Source organism: Eptesicus fuscus, chromosome 8 (assembly GCF_027574615.1).
Source record: "Eptesicus fuscus isolate TK198812 chromosome 8, DD_ASM_mEF_20220401, whole genome shotgun sequence".
Classification (NCBI taxonomy): Eukaryota; Metazoa; Chordata; class Mammalia; order Chiroptera; family Vespertilionidae; genus Eptesicus; species Eptesicus fuscus.
The window spans coordinates 60,351,746-60,374,785 of NC_072480.1; the positions used below are offsets into that span (position 1 = coordinate 60,351,746).

Consider the following 23,040-nt stretch of genomic DNA (forward strand, 5'->3'; position numbering starts at 1 on the left):
TTTTCTCTGCTTCATCATATACAGACCATATGCCAATACTACAACAAGGTTTGAATTTCTAAGGCTATAAGAATTAAACAAGAGGTCTGGCTGGTGTGGCTCAGTGGTTGAGCTTCAACCTATGAACTGGGAGATTGTGGTTCAATTCCAGGTCAGGGCACATGCCCAGGTTTGGGGCTTGATCCCCAGTAGGGGGCATGCAGGAGGCAGTCGATCAGTGATTCTCTCTCATCATTGATGTTTCTATCTCTTTCTCCTTCTCCCTTCCTCTTTTAAATCAAATCAATAAAAGTATAAAACAAAAAAACCTTTTAAAAAAAAAGAAAATTTTAACTTCAAACAAATACATGTGAGAGTTTTGCTTTGAAAGTGCTATCTTCTTTCTCTTTAAAGTGACCATGAATCAGACTGAACATAATCTGACAGTATCCCAGATTCCGTATCCACAAACATGGCACGTATTTTATGCAGACAAGTATACGTGCAAAGATGACAATGAGAATTCTCAAGAGGAAGATATACCATTTGAAATGATGTTACTAAACCCAGATGCTGAAGGGAATCCACTTGATCACTTTAGTGCTGGAGAATCTGGTAAGAATATACATTTAAATATATATCCTAAATACAGAAAAAGATCTAGCAGTATGTACAATTTTTTAATGTTTTTAGATATTAAAAATTAAAAACTTATGTGTCTAATAGTAGAGAAATGATTAAATGAATCTTCTTATAGCATTTTAATAGCTATGCTATTAAGATAAGAAAGCAAAACACTAAATTTTATGTTGTATGACTTGAAGTATGTTAGGAAATGTAGAAAAGAAGTACAGAATATTAACAGATTATTACCATATGTTAAGTGGTAGAAATTTAGAATTTTATTTTATCCTATATATTCTAAATCTTTTAAAAGTGATAACCTAGCATTATTTTATTTATGTTGCAATTATTTTATTATTTTTTTTATTTTTTAATAAATCTTTATTGTTCAGATTATTACAGTTGTTTCTCTTTTTCCCCCCATAGCTCCCCTCCACTCGGTTCCAATCCCACCCTATGCCCTTATCCCTCCTACCACCACCACTATCCTCATCCATAGGTGTATGATTTTTGTCCAGTCTCTTCCTGCACCCCCCATACCCCTTTCCTCCGAGGATTGTCAGTCCACTCCCTTTCTATGCGCCTGATTCTATTATATTCACCATTTTATTCTGTTTATCAGATTTTTTATTCATTTGATTTTTAGATTCACTTGTTGATAGATATGTATTTGTTGTTCATAATTTTTATCTTTATCTTTTTCTTCTTCCTCTTCTTAAAGAATACCTTACAGCCCTGGCCGGTTTGGCTCAGTGGATAGAGCATCGGCCTGCAGACTCAAGGGTCCCAGGTTCGATTCCAGTCAAGGGCATGTATCTTGGTTGCGGGCACATACCCAGTAGGGGGTGTGCAGGAGGCAGCTGATTGATGTTTCTCTCTCATCGATGTTTCTAACTATCCCTCTCCCTTTCTCTCTGTAAAAAAAATCAATAAAATATATTAAATTAAAAAAAAGAATACCTTTCAGCATTTCATATAATACTGGTTTGGTGGTGATGAACTCCTTTAGCTGTTTCTTATCTGTGAAGCTCTTTATCTGACCTTCAATTCTGAATGATAGCTTTGCTGGGTAGAGTAATCTTGGTTATAGGTTCTTGCTATTCATCACTTTGAATATTTATTGCAACTCCCATCTGGCCTGCATAGTTTCTGTTGAGAAATCAGCTGACAATTGTATGGGTACTCCCTTGTAGGTAACTAACTGTTTTTCTCTTGCTTTTAATATTCTCTTTTTGTCTTTTGCTCTTGGCATTTTAATTATGATCTGTCTTGGTGTGGTCCTCTTTGGATTCCTTTTGTTTGTGGTTCTCTGCACTTCCTGGACTTGTAAGACTATTTCTTTCACCAGGTAGAGGAAGTTTTCTGTCATTATTTCTTCAAATAGGTTTTCAGTATCTTGCTCTCTCCCTTCTTCTGGCACCCCCATAATTCGGTTGTTGGTACGCTTGAAGTTGTCCCAGAGGCTCCTTACACTATCTTCATATTTTTGGTTTGCTTTTCCGGTGGGTGTTTTTTGCTTCTTTGTATTTCAAATCTTTGACTTGATTCTTGCGATCCTCTAGTCTGCTGTTGGATCTCTGTATATTATTCTTTATTTCAGTCAGTGTATGCTTAATTTCTAGTTGGTCCTTTTTCATATCCTTGAGGGTCTCACTAAATTTATCAGCAGTTTCTAGAAGATTCTTGAAAAACCTAATAACCGTGGTTTTGAACTCTATATCCTCCATTTCTTTCATTTGTGACCTCTTTCTTTGTCTCCGTATTTTGGCTGCTTCCCTGTGTTAATAGAGTGGCTTTGTGTGCTAGGTGTCCTGTAGGACCCAGTGGCTCAGCCTCCCCAATTACCTGAGGTGGACACCCTTTGTGGGCTGTGTGCACAGTCTTGTTGCAGTTAAGCCTTGATTGTTGTTGGTATCCCTGGGAGGAATTGACCTCCAGGCCAATTGGTTGTGAGGATCAGCTGTGTCTACGAAGTGAGAACTTCTGTGCTGGAGACACCCTTATGAGGCAAGACTTGCTTCAGTGGGGCTTTGGTGCTGAGTCTGCCCCCTGAGTGTGTCCCTTATGGATCTGAGGAGTTGTAATCTGGATGGTCCCACTCTGACCACTGGGTACACTGGGTCTTGGATCTCCAAGGAGGTTCTAATTCAGCCTCTGCCTGAGGCCACCCAGCAGGAGCTATGGAGAGATCTGCAGATTTCTCTTCTTTGTTTGGGTTTTGGAGGTGCCCAGATGAGGCCCAGCTGTGAAGCAATGCAAGCTGCTGTGGAGCCTTGGGCCTTCTTTTGGATGTTCTGGGTCTCTCTGACTCAGCTGCAGTTTGTTAGGTAATTTTTGATTTCAAAGGACCAGGCAATTCATTTGCAAAAGCCTCTGTGCACAGCTTGAGTGGGGCGGGGTCTCAGGGTGGAGCAAACAGCAGTGGCTTCCCATCAGCCCTGCCCTAAGAGGCCCCTGGGTCTCAGTGTCCCTCGGTAATCGCTGCAAGAACCTCTGAGAGAAAGCCGCCCTCGAGTTCTGCCCGCTTCCAGACAGTCCAGTTTCTACCCGAATGAGTTTGGGTCCCCAGAGTCTCGACCAGAACTGGAGTTCAGAGCAGTCGGGAGCTTGTGTCTCCCTCCTGATTGAAAAAGACAGCCGCATACTCAGTTGCCAGCCCTTTCTGCGCGCGCACACCTCCATACCTCTGCACTTTACTTCCGCAGCTCCTCTGAATCTCAGTGTGCTTTTCTCTTTCCTTCTAGTTGTAGAATTTTCACTCAGCCAGCCTTCCTGTGGTTCTGGATGATGTCCGTTTTGTCTTTTAGTTGTAGTTTTGAAGTGGTTGTGTGAGGCAGCAAGTTCAGGTGTTTACCTATGCTGCCATCTTGGTTTCTCAGCATTATTTTTATAAACAGAAAAATATTAATAAGTTAAGTAACTGAAATTGAAAACTTAATGACTACTTCGTATGACTATCCTTTTAATAGGTTGTTTGAGCAGATTTAAGGATTGTATTTATTGGAGCTTTCAACTATTTTAAGAATGATCAAAGTTTATAATGCTTTCCAAAATTAGGTGTACTCCTATTCAATTTTTCGTCAAAATTTTAGGTTGATTGTATGGTACTACTGAAGTGAGATACTTAGCCCAAACAGAAATGAATGATTTCTTGTGATTCATGATAGACATGCCAGAAAGTATCCTAATAGATTTGTAAATTAACATGTCAGAATGAAAACTAAGACCTGTAGGCCATCTGTCTAAGAAAATAAGATTCATGAGTTCATTAGCCATTGGAAGTGTCAATCTGCTTAGAAAAAAATTTAATCCCATTACATCTCATTGGCCATCAATGTGGATGGGTGGAGGTAGAACAGGAGTTGAGGCTACATTATATAAAACTGATTGTTTAGTTCAAAATATAAATTGCCACAGAAAAGCAACTCAAGGAGCATGTGTTAAGGACAACAGGTTACAAGTAAATGTATGAAGAGATCAGCTTTTAAAAAAATATATTTTGGTCTGAAAAATATATATCTATATAGTGACAAAATGAAATGCTAAATGTTTTAAAATAGTTAATTCTGAAAGTTTTTTGTGTAAAGGAAATTACATAAGGGTCAGCTACTCAAGTTATTTTGAACGCAAATTAACCTAAAGGTTAAACTTTACTTAATGGTAGTTTGGATCATTGTATAGTGTTATTGGAAGTTACGTCAGTCCTACTAATGGTAGTTTGGATCATTGTGTTGCCGGTATAAATAAGAAAAGCTTTTTTAGAGATCCACCCATGGGAGGTTGAGATGGTATTGTAAAATTTATTGGGGTTGAAATGGAAAGCACCCCCAGGTTCCTGGGGTGTCATCTCCATCCAACCCACTGTAGAATATGACCAACCTTGTCTCCCTCAGGCCCAGAACAAAGGCCAGTGTCCAAAAATTTGCCATGCTACAGCTTACTCCAGTTTAGCCTCTGACCTTATCCAGCTAGCTTAGTCTGTTCCTGGCTGCACTTGGGCTGGTGCTGTGGCAGACCAGTGCTTGGAGTTCCACAACTTCTGGCTGCTAGGGCCGCATGACTGCTATGGAGAGAGAACACGTGAGAGAAACCATGGGGCAAGAGTGTGTGTGTGTGTGTGTGTGTGTGTGTGTGAGTGAGAGAGAGAGAGAGAGAGAGAGAGAGAGAGAGAGAGAGAGAAAGATTGTCTTTGTTAGATGTTAGACTGAAAGTGGAGGGACTTCTCTCCCTGTGCCATCTTGGCTTCTACTGCACATGTGCCCAGTAGAGGAAATTCTCCTGCTATTTTATCTCTTCCTCAGTAATCTAAGGACTAAAAGATCCTTCCTGCCTGTTAGGTCCTGAGGATAGAGGAAGCAGTGATCCCCTGGAGAGTGTATGAAGCTGTAGCTCCCTAATGAAGCAGGTTTATTGTCTGATTCAGCTCTCTAGTTTATTTGACTTGATGTCTGATTCCCTTTGCTTCCTTCCTTTATTAATATCTAGCTACCTACACTAACAGTTGTAGAGTACTATTAGAAGTTAAGTCAATGCTACCATTTCTTTTATCTTTCTAAAAGATGTTGGCATTTATTTTTCACTAGAGGCCCGGTGCACTAATTTGTGCACCAGTGGGGTCCCTCGGCCTGACCTGCAGGATCAGGCCGAAACCAGCTCTCTGACATCCCCCGAATGGTCCTGGATTGTGAGAGGGTGAAGGCCAGGCTGAGGGTCCCCACCAGTGCACGATCAGGGCCAGGGAGGGACATGGGAGGTTGGCCAGCCGGAGAGGGACTGAAGGAGGGCTCTAGGGCGTGACCAGCAGTCGGACATCCCCTAAGGGGTCCCAAATTGGGGAGGGTGCAGGCCAGGCTGAGGGACCCCTACCCCCCCTGTGCACAAATTTCGTGCACCGGGTCTCTAGTCTATATATATAAAAGCCCAGCTACTGAAATGGCAGAATGACCTGTGGCTATGACACGCAGTACGGCAGCCAACCAGCCTGATCTGGGGCCAGATCGGCCCACCCCCCACCCCCGCCTGGCCTGGCCAGCAAACTGCCCACGGCCCCTCCCCTCAGCTGGCTCTGCCAGATGGGCCCCCATTGGGTGGGTCGGCCGGACACCAACCATGCACGAATTCATGCACTGGGCCTCTAGTTAGGATATATCTTGAGACACTTGAGGGCAGGATGGACCCTGTGCCTCAGAGAGAGCAAGCATCATGGGTAGGCAAGAGTGTCCCAGGTGCTGCCTGTGACCCAGTGACTCTCTTCCCTTCTCTTACCCTCTTGTCTCCCATCTCCTATCATTTTAGTTGGAGCTGAAGTTTTTGTGTTGTTGTTATTTTTAATGTTTTTATTGATTTCAGAGAGGCTGGGAGAGGGAGAGAGAGAGAAACATCAATGATGGGAGAGAATCATTGATAGGCTATCTCCTGCATGCCCCCTACTGGGGATCGAGCCCACAACCTGGGTATGTGCCCTGACTGGGAATCGAACTATGACTTCCTGGTTCATAGGTCGATGTTCAACCACTGTGCCACACCAGCTGGGCTGGAGCTGAAGTTTTTAAAGCTGTCCTGTTAAGTTTTCTTACTACTGAATGTTGCCAATGCTTCTTCCTATTAAGCTTGCCTTAAAATCTATACATTTCCTAATAACATAAGAGTTTGTCACTTGTTGCATGCTCGTGTAAGAGCATTTTTCTTCTTTTGTGTATAAGTAAAATTTAATACCTAGCACCCATCTGTTTTAAATTTAGATTTTAATTTCAAAGTGAATGTAGATTGCTTTCTTGTGAAGGATGGTGGCAGAACAAAAGTTAAAATTGATAGGTGAAGAGAAAAAAAGATTTTTTTTTAAAAGGTGATTTATTTAAAAGAACACTGAGGGAAGAATTCATGTTTTATCTTTAAAGTGTCTGTGGACAGGGTCATGGTAAAAATAATTTATGCAAAATTCAATGAACTAAGTATAGGACAAATGACCTAGTTCAAGGTATCCTATCTAATAATAGAGAAACATGCAAATTGACCGCACCTTCGCTACGCCCAAGCCACGCCCACCAACCAAGCCACGCCCATCAACCACGCCCACCAGGAAACCGTTGCAGGGACGCTGGGTGTGGCGGAGCCCAAGGCCGGGAAAGCCGCCCGAGGCTTTCCCGGCCTTGGGCGCCAGCGGGGAGCCTGCGCCGATCGCAGGAGACCACTGGGGGTCGGCTCCTGCGATTGGTAGCAGGGACGCTGGGTGCAGCCGAGCCCAAGGCCACCGCCCAGGGCCAAGCCCGGACCCTGAAAGAAGGCAGAAGGCGGTGGCCACAGCCAAGGCCTGGGTCCCCGGTGCCGGCAGAAAACTGGTGCAGGCAGCCAGGTGAATGAAGGTCTATTGCACGAATCTTCATGCAAACGGGCTACTAGTCCTATCTAATAAAAGAGAAACATGCAAATTGACCATACCTACACTACGTCCACAGCCAATCAGAGTGAATATGCAAATTAACCCAAACAAATATGGCGGTTAATTTGCATATGCAGGCGCTGAGCGGCCTGGGTCCCAGAAACATCCTCCGGACCCAGGCTGCTCCTAGCCTGTAGGCCCGCGCTTAGGTCCTGAGCATCAGGGGTCCCAGAACGCCCCCTGGCCACTCGGAGCCTATGGGTGCAGGTGCCAAGCAGCCAAGCGCTATAGCGACGCGGGGATGTTCCCGCCCCGCCCCCAGCCTGGGGCTCATGGTGGGGCTGGCTGCTGGCCTCTGGGGTGTTTGGAGATGGGGATGTTGCCGCCCCGCCCCCAGCAGCTTTCTGAGCTTCCGCACCTAGTGGCGGTTCGTGTCCACGCCCCCAGCCCAGTGCCCTCCACAGGGGGATGGCTGCTGGCTTCTGGGGTGTGCGGAGACCCCGGCGGCCACCACCGGGTGGCAGGGACACACCCCTAGCCCAGTGGACATAACCCAGGGACTGCATGAGCTGCAGAGGAAACACCTTTTTAAAAATATATATATATTTATTGATTTTTTTTACAGAGAAGAGGGGAGAGGGATAGACAGTCGGAAATATCAATGAGAGAGAAACATCGATTAGCTGCCTCCTGTACACTCCCCACTGGGGATGTGCCTCCAACCAAGGTACATGCCCTTAACAGGAATCAAACCTGGGACCCTTCAGTCTGCAGGCCCATGGTCTATCCACTGAGCCAAACCAGTTTGAGAGTAAATACCTTTTCTGACAGCTCATTGGCTAAGCTCCATGTAGGCTGCCACTTGCAGTGTTCTTGGTAATTTGGGTTATAAGAATCCAAGAAGGTGATCTAGGGTTTTTCCACCACACTCCTGGAGGAAAAAATGAAGGTCCCTTGAGGGGTTCCAGATTGGAGAGGCTGCAGGCTGGGCTGAGGGACAACCACCCCCCCTCCCCCTCCCCCCGTGCACGAATTTCATACACCGGGCCTCTAGTTTAATATATTACCTCAATGAAGTAATTTGTTGGTTATAATGTTAGCTTTTTCAAAAGATACACTTAATCTTGAATAATCCTAAAACACTTTTTTGCTGGTGACATGTCTTATTTTCAAAATTTCCTCCCTCTCCTATATTATTCTGATTACTCAGTAAATCATCTGAGGATTTTCTTTTCATACTGGATTTGTAACCTAATGAAGTCTAAAACTTTACCTTGTAATGGATATTCTGTACAGAATTATAAGTAAGTAAAACTTTAAATAGAATTCCATGTTTAATTCTTTATACTAAGAAGGAAAGATTAAAAAAAAAAACAGGATTTAAAACACAAGCTAGCAAAAAGAATTTTACTGAGTTATAATATAATCAGCATATTTTCCATCTTGTTCCATTACTATTACAATCCCAGGTTTATTGTCCCATTATTTCTAAAGCCGAATACTTTTTCTGTGTAGGGAATTTTATAATCAAATATGCCTTTTCTGTTACTTGATTTTCCCTTCCTGAAGACTAAATATAAACATGCCTTTTCACCTGGACTAGAGAGTGGACTGTCGCCATTTGTAGACATAGAGCAGGGGAGACACCCAGTGGTTGAAATACTTTTATCTCTCTCTCTCTTTTTTTTTTTTTTTTTCTCCTAACCCTGCCAAAAACATGATTGAGATTGAACTGTTTATTGACTATTTTTTCCATTGGTATCTGGATTGCTTTTCTAAAGTTATTTGTCATATAATGGAAATATTCCCTCCTCTGCCTTCTGGCTGGAGTTTGCCACAAATGAGAATTGGAGTAGGTTTGGTATTCACAATTGGAATGGAAGTGATTGCAATTTAGACTGTTCATCCACAGGTTCAATAGAGACAGGTCTGTCCATATCCACTGTCACTAGACTCGTGTTATTTACATAGGATATAAAAGCCCTAATATTGAAGACTAACTTTAGATGTAACCAAGTAAATGTAATTCATTAAACTCAAAGCTAGCCTTCTGGTTTATTATAAAAATTTTCTGAAATTTCTGAAAAATTAAGACAGTCAAAATATTCCAGGTAATTCAGGAAAGGGATGGGAGGGATTTATCATGAGGATGCAGGAAGTCTGAACTGAAAGCTGCTAGTAGGAAGGAGCGAGAGGCCGCTTACTGACTGGCACCATTTTTAATATGAAATCTGCACATTTACTTTGTTTTTGTCTTTACCCACCAGCTCCCTTTGATCATTCAAAATTTCAGTGTACTCAGAATTTTTATTTTATCATGGTCTGGGTTGACTCCTTTGGCCTATCCCAATATTAGCCCTCTTTAGCTTCAATTTCTGTCGCCAAATCCTTTCCATGTTTTGTGGTTTGATTTCCCAAGAGAATATGATTAGCCTAATTTATTTTTGAGAACCAAGTTGTGCTGTATTTTGGCCAATGGCTAGTCTTTGGACTGGTGGCATTCAGTCAGGTGGTATAGTTTAAGTTAACTGTGGAGTCACATGGTACCACAGGGTTTCCTCGTTGACTAGAGGTGAAGACAGTTAACTTCAGAAGGGGCCCTGGTCAGGACAGGTATTTTGAAGCTTTGTCCAAATGGAAATTTAAGGTAATGATACATTCCAGAGCTGTGGCTCTGGCACTTAGCTGCAATCAGAATCACTTAAAGGGTTTATTAAAGCACAGATTGCTGGGCCTTGTACCCAGAGTTTTTGATTCAGTAGATCTGGGGTGAGGCTCAGGAAGTTTCATTTTTAACAAGTTCCCTAGTAATGCTGCTGATACCGGCCCCTGGATCTCACTTTGAGACCTGTTGTCAGGGTATATTTTACTATTGTTGATTAACCAAACCTGTTTCTAAGTGTCTTACAAAAGAAATCCACTTTGAGGTTAAAAAGTATATCTAACAATGCTGAAATCATTGTTTTAATTTACTATTTTTGAACAAAACTTTTATCTTATGGGTAGTCTTTGGGCTTATGCCTTGACCACTATGCTTTTTAATAGATTAACTAGTTTAATCTGTCTTCCTATAGTTACAACTGTCCAAAAGTATAAAATTTTTAAATTTCAGTGATCTCCTTTTTCCCCCCTCTTACAAAAGTGAATGCTATGACTTCAGTTAAAAAACAAGTTCTAGAATATATTGATAGAAAGATTTGAAAGCAACCCAATATTATAACTGGCTTGTTTTACTGAAGCAAACTCCTTTCTTCTCTTCACAGGGTTACATGAGTTCTTTTTCCTCCTAGTCCTAGTGTACTTTGTGATTGCTTGCATTTATGCTCAATCATTGTGGCAGGCTATTAATAAAGGAGGACCCATGCACATGATTTTAAAGGTTCTGACAACTGCATTGCTGTTACAAGCTGGTTCAGCTTTAGCTAATTACATTCATTTCTCCAGGTAACTTACAACCACTAAAACTGTGTTCATCATTACGTCTAATTAATCCTAATTAGTCCACCAAAATTATGCTTGATTTGATTACAAACAATTTTTTTCGTAATTTATACTGATACTCTCCTCTTCAATTCCTCAGTTACTCCAAAGATGGAATAGGGTTACCTTTTATGGGAAGTTTGGCAGAATGTGAGTATCTTTCTGAGCCTTTTATTTATTTATTTATTTATTTATTTTTAATGTAAACTTGCTATCTACTTCTTGTTTTTCTTTTTTGTAAATTATTTCTGTCCTAATACAATTTTTTCTATTCAAGGTTGGTTTGAATTTAACATGACTGAACACAGGGCTACAGCTTTAGTTCCCATATACCCTATTTAGTTTCTTCTTAATAATAGACAATGTGTGTAGCTGTTCATTGGTTTTAGAGCATATTCATATGTGTTCTTCCATTTTGTCCTCAATAAAACCTCAGTAAGCTGTAGGTTTGCAGATAAAGAATCAGGGCTCAGTGGCATGAAGCATATTTCCAAATGACAGTCAGCTGTTGAGTGGCAGAGCCAAGACTCAAACACAAGTTTTCTGACCGGAACTGAAGCTTTTGTCCTATTTTTAACCTTTTTTTACTTTTTTCCCTCTTTTCTGACCCAGAGCCATAGAGTATAACTGAGCTGACCTTGTAGCTTTGCCATTGATGGGCTTCTATGTGTTTTGCCTCTTTAGGCTTCAATTTCCTCATCTAAAATGCATAAGCTAAATTATTTAAGCTCTGTCCAGCTTTAAAATATTCTATGTTTCTATTAAACATTCAGAGTCATCTAAGAGAAAAGAGTGTGGGAAACTTTGGAGGTAAAAAGGGCTCTAGATGATGTTAAAAAAGGAGAAGCAACTCTTGTTCATGTCTAAGAGGGGAGCAGTACACATTCTCTTCACAAGGAAAATGAAAGGTTCTAGAAGTTTTTTAGAACCTTAAAATAGCAAGTGTCTACACTATGTATCTTCACTGTGGGTTAAGAAGCAAAAGTCTTTTTTTTAAACAATACTTTTATTGATTTCAGAGGGAAAGGGAGAGGGAGAGAGAAATAGAATCATCAATGAGAGAGAATCATTGATCAACTGCCTCCTGCAGGCCCTACACTGGGGATCAAGTCCACAACCCAGGCATGTGCCCTGACTGGGAATTGAACCTTGACCTCCTGGTTCATAAATTGATGCTTAGCCCTAGCCAGTTTGGCTCAGTGGATAAAGCATCAGTCTTCGGACTGAAGGGTCCTGAGTTCAATTACTATCAAGGGCACATGCCCAGGTTGAGGGCTTGATCCCCAGTTGGGAGTGTGCAGAAGGCAGCCAATCAATTATTCTCTCTCATCATTGATGTTTCAATCTCTCTCCCTCTCCCTTCCTCTCTGAAATCAATGAAAATATATTTAAAAATATATCAATCAATCAACACTTAACCGCTGAGTCATGTTGGCCGGGCAAAGCAAAAGTCTTTTTATTTTTTTTTTAATAAAACTGCAGTAAATCAATATTATTCATTTTGGTAGTTTTGACAACAGGTTTGGTTAGTTAAATGGTTAAAATTTTAAAATTTTTAATCAAATCCCACAGAATAGAATTTTTGTGTAATCTGTGTATTTTACCTGCAATTAATTATTTTTTAACAACAAATAAACATTGTTCTACCTATCCTCAAAGTTATAGTATTGTATCAATACTAGAAGCCCAGCGCACAAAATCACGCCCACCCGTGCCGGTCTTTGGTCATTATGGCGTTAGGGCCACTAGGTTTTTGTTTTTTTTAAATATATTTTATTGATTTTTTACAGAGAGGAAGGGAGAGGGATAGAGAGCCAGAAACATTGATGAGAGAGAAACATCAATCAGCTGCCTCCTGCACACTCCCCACTGGGGATGTGCCTGCAACCAAGGTACATGCTCTTGACCGGAACCGAACCTGGGACCCTTGAGTCCGCAGGCTGACGCTCCATCCACTGAGCCAAACCGGTTAGGGTGGGTCACTGGGTTTTTATAATATGGATGGCCAGTGCACGTTATGGCAGTCCCTGCATTGAGCATCTGCCCCCTGGTGGTCAGTGCACGTCATAGCTACCTGTCGGAGGGACAGACACTTAGCCTTTTATATGTATAGACTAGAGGCCTGATGCACAAAATTCATGCAAGAGTAGGCCTTCCCTCCCCTGGCTGCCGGCACCAGCTTCCCTCTGGCACCCGGGACCAGAGGTTCCCTCCGGCCACCGGGACCCGGGCTTCCCTCGCAGCCCTGGCTTCATCCAGAAGGTCGTCCAGAAGGATATTTGGCTAATTAGCATATTATGCTTTTATTATTATAAATGTGTATAACTTAGTATGTAAAGAAATGAACCAGAAAAGTCAGGTGTTTTTTCCCCCCAGGTATTTGTTTTTGCAGATTAGCAACTTATGTAGGAATATTGCTTTGGCTATGACTTTTTTAAGTAACTGAATATGTACTTGTGAAATGCTTAATAAAAATAATTAGCATTACAGTCATTTAAAATTTATGAAAGAAAACTGCTTGATCTGAAAGGCTATGATATTTTATCTCATTCAAATGTAGTGACATTTATTATCAGAATTCATTATTACAAATATATAAGCATAAATGTAGAGTATCCAGTTTTAATTTGGATGGCAGAGCAAGGGGAAAATATGTCAAAATATATCTGAAAAAATATACTAATAGGTTTTTGGCTTGTAACTTTTAAATATAAGTATTAGACTATAACTAGTTTTATCTGTTTCTCCAAGAGTTTCTTTATATAAAAGAAGTTAAAAGTTGTAGACCTCAAAGTTATGGATAGCAATTTGAAAAAAGTTTTGTTTTGTTAAATTGTGATCACATGTTCATTCTAAACTCCAGAGTAAAGTACACTATGAAAAGTGATAATCTCTTTAAAATCAGTAAATACTCTCTTCTAAAATTAATAGCCTTGAAGTATTTATAGGTTATCTTTTTCTTGTGGCGCTGAACAGGGTGCATGCAGGTGCTTTTGTTGCATCCTCTTTAAAGTAGCAGGCTTTCCCTGCAGTGTAGGTGATGGCCACCTGGTGGCACATCACACTAATGCGTGGAGTATTTTATTTGTCTCAGGACTCTGACACTGAAGCCAACATAATTGGATGTTACTGCAGCTATGTGTTTTATTGTCATGCTATTTCTTATGAATAGTTTTAGAAAATATTCTTCAAATTGTAGTTCAGCCATCAAAAAAAAATTAGCAACTGAGAAATGAAGGCACCAGTATTCTTTACATGGCAGAAATTATATTTAAAATGTGTTCCTTTTAATAAGCAGTGAGATATAAACAGGATTATGTACTTAAAGAAGCTAATAAAAATGGGAAACAGAGATTTAAAGTTTATCTCTTTTTTTAAAATATATTTTTATTGATTTCAGAGAGGAAGGGAGAGGAAAAGAGAGCCAGAAACATCAATGATGAGAGAGAATCATTGATTGGCTGCCTCCTGCACACCCCCAACTGGGGATTAAGCCCGCAACCCAGGCATGTGCCCTTGACCAGAATTGAACCTGGGACCCTTCAGTCCGAAGGCCAACACTCCATCCACTGAGCCAAACCAGCTAGGGCTAAAGCTTATCTTAATAAAATGGGTTATTAGAATGCATGTCCATGTACTAAAACAGGAGTATTGCACTTGTTTTAACTCTTCTCATAAATGTTTACAAATTTAATGGCAAAATTTTACTTTTTTAAGAATTGTTACACATGAATACATCTTATTATTGAATTTTATCAGTTCTCTTTGAAAATGCCCATCTTTTTGTAGTTTAAAAAGTAATTATATTCTCAACTCAAAAGGGACCACATTCTTTGTATTATGAAAACTTGGTTGTCTTTGGTTTTCATTTCCCATTAGTTTTTGACATCACTTCCCAAATTCACATGTTATTCCTACTTCTGAGTCTATGCATGGGCTGGACAATAGTCAGAATGAAGAAGTCTCAAAGCAGACCTCTGCAGTGGGATTCTACTCCTGCATCCACTGGCATTGCTGTGTTCATTGTCATAACACAGGTGAGTATTGGCATTCAGTGTTTCTGCTTTTCAATATTCAGAAATGCAAATTTAGACATATATCATATCAAAATTGAAACTTGGGATCCATAAGTAATTTGCATCTTTTTAAAGTGTGAATTTAAAGAGTGATAGATCAAATAACCTGTTAGTCTTCTTAGTACTGAATTTAATTGTAATTTACCTGAATTTGTGCTTCCTATTGCTTATTCAACTACAATATGTTTAATACTAGGTTAGATTCTTATTTCCTACTTAATAGTTTTCTTTTTATATTTTCTAGCACATAGTAAGTACTCAACATTGAAGGAGTGAATCAGTGAATTTGAGATTCATTCACTGGCAAGGATCTTTAGGTTCAGTTTTTCTACTTTATATGTGAAATAATTCAAGCGAATATCTGAGATCAATGAAAAAGCAAAATGTAGTATAAAAAAAGAATGGGATCTTGTTTTTAAAAACAAATTTGGGGTTTTAGAAAGGTCCTCTGTGCCTTTTCCCCTCTCTATAGAGATCCAGGGGTCCTCAAACTTTTTTTTTTAAAATATATATATTTTTAATATATTTTATTGATTTTTTACAGAGAGGAAGGAAGAGGGATAGAGAGCTATTTGAAACATCAATGAGAGAGAAACATTTATATACGGTATATTTAAGATATACAACTTGATGTTTTGGTATATATATACATTGTGAGATGATTATAAACATATTCATTACCTCACATAGATAGCAGGAAATGGTAATTCTATAATAGCACTTTTTGTTGTAAAAGTAAAGTTTAGAAATGGAGGATGGGAGGATAAGGGGTGAGTGGGTTGTAATATATGGTGACAGATGATTTGACTTTGGGTGGTTGGCACACAGATCTTATAACAGAAATCCACACCTGAAACCTGTTTGATCCTATTAACCAATGTCACCCCAATAAATGTAATAATAATAAAATGTAATAATAATAAAAAAAGAAATGTGAGTAAGAAATCAGATGGGTACAATTGGGTGGAGTGGAGGAGTAACATTTTTAGTAATATAGAGCCAATATTTAGTCCAAGAGGGAAATTCATGTGTGCCAGATAACAAAGGAGATCACCTATCAAGAACGGTAGCAAGATTTGAGAATGAGAAAAAGAAGAGGTTGCTGGTTAATAAAGTCTAAGAATTAGAATTAATACTTGAGTTTTGATATGAATTCTTTGGAAGCCATGAAAGATACACTGAGATCTGGGTTGGCAAGTGAAGGAAGCACAGAGGCTTACTGATTATTATAGTAATTTATTTAAGTAATTGATGTTTGGTAAAGATGGAAGGAATATGAACACAGATTTCTACTGAATAGCAATAAACAGAACAACTTGATAAGGAACTTGCTGAGCTTTTTACTTTTACAGTAACAATATGGGAGAAAAAGAAGTAAGGATAAGTAACTGTGCTCTTGGTGCTTATAATGAATATTAAAAATATATTCTCCTTTAACCACCAAGGTTACCATAGAAAATGAGTAAAATCTGAATCAGCAATTCTAACTTGTTTATTTCTGGATTACAAAAAATACTGAGATATTTGAAAGTTATCCTGAGAATGCAGGACTATCTTGAAAGCAGGACAGTTTGATTTTGAATACGGTGTTGAAGAAAAAGATGAATTTGGAAAAAAGTTTATATTTATTCTCTTAATCATTTCAACTTATTTTTATCCTTACAGATATCTTACTTGAGCCATGATAGAAATAGCATTTTTTATCTTTAGTATGTGGTCTCATTTGGTAATCCATTTTCTCTAGCTTAGGGTATCAGCAAGGAAAAGACTGCCTGTGCTTTATTAACTGACAACTTTATAGTCTGATAAATCTTAGAACCTCTTAGGAATGTAGGTGTGTTTAAATGGATGTTTAAAATAGTTGAAAAGTACTTTATTGTAAGCAGATATGATTTTTTTCTCAAAATGTTTTTTTTTTTTCCAGAGTATTTTGCTACTTTGGGAACAGTTTGGAGAGACCAGTCCTCACAGCTATTATTCACACCACAACTTAGCAGGGATCCTGCTAATCATTTTAAGAATTTGCCTGGCATTGTCATTAGGCTGTGGACTCTACCAGATCATCACAGTGGAGAGGAGTACCCTGAAAAGAGAGTTCTACATCACTTTCGCCAAAGTATGGGTTTGGTTAGAAAATGGCTTCTAATTATCAGCTTTGTTCTGCTTTCTTTTTTTTTTTAAATATATTTTATTGATTTTTTACAGAGAGGAAGGGAGAGGGAGAGTTAGAAACATCGATGAGAGAGAAACATCGACCAGCTGCATCCTGCACACCTCCTACTGGGGATGTGCCCACAACCCAGGTACATGCCCTTGACGGGAATCGAACCTGGGACCTCTCAGTCTGCAGGCCGATGCTCTATCCACTGAGCCAAACCGGTTAGGACTGTTCTGCTTTCTTTAGGAAATATATAGGCAACTACATGCCAACACTCCTTAAACTTTTATTATGTGCCAGGCACAACTGTAAGCCCTTCATGTGTTTCAACTTATTTAATCTTCACAACCTGTGACATGTGGATGATACTATCCTTATTTTATAGAACCTGTAGAACAGTGGTTTCCATGTACTTTTTGGCAGGTCATTTTTGTCTGGTTCATGATTTCTTAACCAATAGGGAGTTGGCATTTTTCTGTAGTATCAGAATTTAAAAAAAAATTTTAAATTAGAATACAGTTTACATTTCTCAAAAAACAGTTACTAATTGACTATTACTAGATACTGTTACTCAGAATTGTGCAGTGATTTAAAACAAAGTGTGAGGAGCTATCCATTGGCATAAGCAGATGGAACAGGAAGCTGAGTCCATATTATGTTTTAGCCATTTCACTGCCTCCACATGAGATGTTCACTTTATTCCCCCCACTGCCCTTCATAGGATAGTGAGATCTAAAAGCAAATTTAATTTTTTTCTATACCCACCTAATAAAGGGGAAGACCAGGAGAGAGGTTGGGCAGTGACTCTGCAAGCCTTCCTCTGTAGAAGGTTATGTTTTCCTGTCAGATTGAAAGAATCCATATTCCTTCATCTTGGCAACTTTAATAGCACTCTGATGAGTTGTTCCCCAGCCACCCTGCTCCACAGAAATCTCTGAGGCGTCAGAGGCCGCGGGGGAAGAAGGGCCAGACTCCTTTATTCCTGGTGCACAGTTTAAAGCGGCTGCAGCCCAGAAACACCTTCAGGCTCTGAGCACTAAACAGGCGAGGAAAGGCCATTTCACTTCCAAATTTTTACAGGGAAAGCAGTGCTTATTGTTTGGAAAGTGGTTATGTATTTAAGATGTTTAAAAACTAAATTTATTCTTTGTTTTATGTTTAAAACAATATCAAACTCTTTCATTGAACCTAAACATTTATTTTTATATATTATAATTTAACTTTTTGAATGGGTTCAAACATTCAAAAGTATTTAAAGAGTAGCAAAACATGTTTCTTCGCTGTCTTCCATCCACTCAATTATCACCTCATATAATCACTGCTGTTTTAATTTATCCTCCCAGAGAATTTTTAATATATAATTGTATGTTTTTCCCTCCATTTTATATAAATGGTAGCATAGTAATCACGTTTTTCTACATATTTTTTTCCTTATTTTCAATATACTAAGCATCTCAACAACTATTATTTATTAAATTATTTTATTTCAAATTTAATTTTGGAAAAGAGAATATGTTGCCAAGGTTTTGGGAAAAATAGAAAAGAGATCTTTGAAAAGTATAATGTTAAAAAGCTTCCCATTCTTACTTGCCCAGTTCCACTCTCTTTTGTACTAACACCCTCAAACAGGTAACAACCATCAGTCACTTTTTTGTGTATTCTTTCACAATTTCTGTGTGTGTGTGTGTGTGTGTGTGTGTGTGTGTGTGTGTACAGTCATACAAATATGACTGTACAGCCTCGCCGGTGTGGCTCAGTGGTTTAGCATCAACCTATAAACCTGGAGGTCACAGTTTGATTTCTGGTCAAGGCACACGCCTGGGTTGCGGGCTCGATCCCTCAGTGTGGGATGTGCAGGAGGCAGCCGATCAATGATTCTCTCTCATCATTGATGTTTCTATCTCTCTCTCCTTCTCCCTTACTCTCTGAAATCAATACAAATATATTTTTAAAAATATGAATATACATTCTTATTTTTTTACAGAAATATTATAATTTGTACACTGGTTTTTCTCAATTACTAATTTGTTACTTAATGTATTCATAGTGTATCAAAATGTCCAAATGTAGATTTAAGATTTTAAATACTCTAGAAAATTTGATTAGAAACAGAGTAGCAACAGAAAATTTATTTCTACATTTTTATTGCAAATTCTCTAAAGTCCTATATCAATCAAGACCTCTTAAATATGCCTACTGTGTTTCATCTGGTACATTCTGAAAATAACGACATAGCTGCACTTACTTGACTTTTCATTTGTTTCAGGGCTGTGTCTTGTGGTTTTTATGCCACCCAGTTCTTGCATGCATATCTTTCATGTTTAATGACTACCAAAGAGATAAGGTAAGTAAGTATATATGAGCAAAATAGTTTTTGGTAATTTTTATTGGGCCTGTTTATCCTTTCAGAGGCTTCTTGAGCTCTTCAAAATAAAACTTTGAAACAAAATTCTGAACTGGTGAGGGTATAATTTAGAAGTTTAAAATATAAAAGACAAAATTTTAAATTTAGTTTGTAAACAAAATGATGGAAAATAGCTTTGTTATGCATATTATAACCTATTTCATAGTGCCGTGCATAAATTAGAGGATTCATAACACATCTTTGTTAAGAAAAATGACAAACTTTTTTGCTGTGTAATAGTAAAAATCAAGATAGATTTATAAAAATCAATCGAGTTGCTTGAACAGACTGTGGACTGGAGTGCCACGTTCAGGTACGCCACATTTTGATTGTGTTGATACCTACCTTGTTAGGTGAACAGCTCCATCATTTCAAAGTGGAGTTCTGCCAGAGCCCTTCACAAGCAGTGCAGTATATGCTTGAACTCACAAATGTGTCTTGAGTCTAAGGTATTTACAAAGAGTAAGTAGATAGGAAGGGAGTCTACAAAAATAGAGAAGCAACTTGAGGATTTTTGAAAGGACTCCGGGGCATGTTTTATTCCCATTACTAGATTAGCCAGGAGCCTGGTTTTTCTCATTACTTTCTGTAGTGCATGCACCATAAGGAGAGAATGGCATAGCATATTATTCTTTTCTGTCTTATTTTAGTGTCTATAAAATGTTAAAGGAATTTAACCTTTGAACAGTTACAGGTCTGAACATTAGTCATATTTTCCTATTGAAAATGAATTTGATAAAATGTACCCATGGAGAGATGAAGGATAGTGTGTGTACATATTACAGGGTGGGGCAAAATAGGTTTACAGTTGTGAGTACACAAAGCATAGGTTTTATTATATTATTTATTAATGATTGTGTTATTTTCCATATGAACAACTGTAAACCTACTTTTGCAATATCCTATATGTATATGTAAAGTACATATAGGTTTGTGATAAATTGAATTCTCTGTTTTTGCATGCAGTAAAAGCATTCTCTTTCTGTTCTTTTCAGGTTATTACAATAGGTGTTATCCTTTGCCAGTCTGTTTCCATGGTTATTCTCTACAGACTCTTTCTGTCCCACAGTCTGTACTGGGAAGTTTCTTCACTCTCCTCAGTAACACTACCACTGACCATATCCTCTGGACACAAAAGTCGGCCTCACTTCTGATACTTGATTTTCTTAAAGGAAAAGTGAATTGATTAAACAGAGTGCAATAAGGATCCAAATACACTGACTTTTTTTTCATACTTTTGGTATGAAAAATTGAACATAGAAAGCAGAGCATGTTATTTATACAACTGCATTTAAGCAGTACCAAAACTGAAAAAGGAAATAAATGAAATGTTTTAAAAAATACTTAAACTTTGAAGAGTATTGTTATAAGGTGATTTATGTGATTTCCATGTGGAAATAAAGATGGGAAAGAATTATATGATATTTTGGTAAGAGATTCACCACTTTTTAATGCCTCATTTTATGTCAATAGTTAACTCAGGTTTAATAGTCTTATAAAAAGTAATCAGTTAAATGATTACTTGCTTATACATATCTGAACTAAGTCCACTTATGAAATCAGTGTAGTATACTGATTAAAAACTTCTTTTTTATGCTTTAAAGGAAATGCATTTCATGTTGGAGTTTAAAGGAATTGAAAGTAAAATTCAGAAAATAAATATAAAGTATATTCATAGTTAAATGAATAAGCTTTTGTTTATTTGTGGGTGGGGGTTTTCTCCGTTTCCTTCTATCATTTTGCTCTAATTACAGTTTTAGTTTGATTAGCAAAGAGTTTTGGACAGTTTATGAAAATAAAATTAGATACATTACATGTGTTTTAACGATAAAGGTTTTTAAAACCTGAGCTTTTAGATAAAGGGACAAGTAGTTTTACATGTTAAAAAAGAAAGAAGGAAAAAATACTGTGTTATATCGTACTAATTTTAATCCTGATATAATTCATTTCTCTTACATTGAATCCCCAATTATAATTAAGCCATATACACAGATTAAATTAACAGAAGCATTTCACATAAATGTTGGTTTCAGTCATCAACTACCTAATAATTCCTGCCCAAGGATACTTAATCAGGATTAAATTTTCTATGAATAATTGAAAAACAAAATACTCACTGGATTTGTTATAATCCATATTGGCAATGGAATCTAAGTAGTTGCCATCTTGAATCCTTAGTAATAAAGCAATATTTTTTTGTGTGTCTATGATGCCTCTATATTGAATATGATAGCTAAAAAGTACTCTATCAAGTGCCTGTTTAAAGAATTGTTAAATGGTTGTTAAAACCTGCTATATAAAATGAATATGCCCATTAATGGTCACTGATTGGAAATTATTCCATTTCTGTCAAGCTGTTCAGGTCTGTTCATTTTTACCTCTGGCTTATTTTTAAAGATTATTTTAATCTACTTTCAAAGGTATTACATGTTTAAGCAAGAACTGGTACACTTGCCATGGCCAGGTGGCTCAGTTGGTTGGAGTGTAGTCCAATATTGCCAAAAAGGTTTTGGTTTTGATCTCCAGCTGATGTTTCTCTCCCTCCGCCCCCCCCCCCCCCCCCACTTCCTCTCTCTCTAAAACATAAACAAACAAACATATCCTCCAGTGAGGATAAAAAAAAAAATGGTGCACTGATCTGGTAATTAAACTTTTTAGTTAAATAGTTAAAATAATGTAGCGCAACTTAAAAATATCCATGGCTTGCTCTAGCTGGTTTGGCTCAGTGGATAGAGCGTCGGACTACAGACTGAAGGGTCCCGGGTTCAATTCCAGTCAAGGGTATGTACCTCGGTTGTAGGCTTAATCCCTGGCCCTGGTCAGGGTGCATGCAGGAGGCAATCAATTAATGTGTCTCTCTTACATCAATGTTTCTATCTCTTCTACTCCCTTCCACTCTCTAAAAAAATCAATGGAAAAATATCCTCGCGTGAGGATTAACAACAAAAAAGAAATCCATGGCTTTATTTTTGTTTTTCCCTTACACCTAGTCTCATTGGAAATGAATAGTATTGTTTCTTTTTAAAGGCAAAAATATATGCGTTTGTGACTGGCAAAGTGGCAAAGTTCAGCCTGCTCATGAAGTCATCTCTAATAGGTCTTTCTAAATTATTTAATAATGAGATCTACAGGTTGAGACTGGAAGGTCTGGGGGATATTTTAGGTTTACATGACCTGCTGAGTGGTCATGACCATTTATTTTACCACATCTCACTAATAACACCATTATTGTCTGATGTGTTCAACTGAAGTGCAAGTTAATTAAGCTGGGAAAAAATAGTGAAGCCTTTCATAAAGTTTGTGAACTTGCAACAATGGCAAGGGAATAATCTTATTTTACCTTACACAAAGAACATAGACACTGTAATCAGTATATATATATACAAATATATTACTACGCTTGCATTTATGAAACTTCAAGGGTATTTTTCACTATTTTTTAATTTATGGTTGAATTTGCTGATAATTTATTTTGTTATTCAAGAACTATTGTTAAATGAAGTAAAGTAATTGTTAATTAATGTATAAAAGTTGTTAATAAAGTTTAGTAATCAGAGCCCAAATTTATTATTTCATAAGTCATGACATAGCATTCCCCTTTTCCTGAATGTTTACATGGAGTTATGTCACTACAGATTACAGAAAGATGAGTGTATTCTGCAAACTATTTAAAGATCAAAACTTTTCTATTTTCTTTCTCTGTTAATAATGATTTTTTAAGATTTATTTTTATTTTATTTTTTAAAGACGAATGGTCTGTCCAGAGCCCTTTCTTTAAAAAAAAGAAAGAAAGGTTTTGGGGTTTTTTTCCTTTAGAAAGGTATAAAAGATGTTTATTTGTATTGATATGCATAATGTTAATTCCTACTTAATTAAGTGGGCACCTCAGCACACTTCAATATTTGAACCTTGGCTTTCAGCAAGAAAGCATTGCTAACAA

The 23,040-nt window shown here is 38.1% G+C and overlaps 1 protein-coding gene across 1 annotated transcript in view; it reads left to right on the forward strand.

The window, feature by feature from the left end:
- Positions 1–21,424, forward strand: part of GPR180 (G protein-coupled receptor 180) — a 31,056-nt gene extending 9,632 nt beyond the window's left edge. Inside the window, exons 3-9 of the mRNA XM_008156483.3 lie at positions 394–594; positions 10,246–10,426; positions 10,563–10,612; positions 14,342–14,499; positions 16,463–16,654; positions 18,963–19,040; positions 20,096–21,424. Coding sequence (XP_008154705.1) covers positions 394–594; positions 10,246–10,426; positions 10,563–10,612; positions 14,342–14,499; positions 16,463–16,654; positions 18,963–19,040; positions 20,096–20,254 — 1,019 coding nt within the window. The 3' untranslated portion in view covers positions 20,255–21,424. The remainder of the gene's footprint in view (positions 1–393; positions 595–10,245; positions 10,427–10,562; positions 10,613–14,341; positions 14,500–16,462; positions 16,655–18,962; positions 19,041–20,095) is intronic.
- Positions 21,425–23,040: the final 1,616 nt, after the last annotated feature.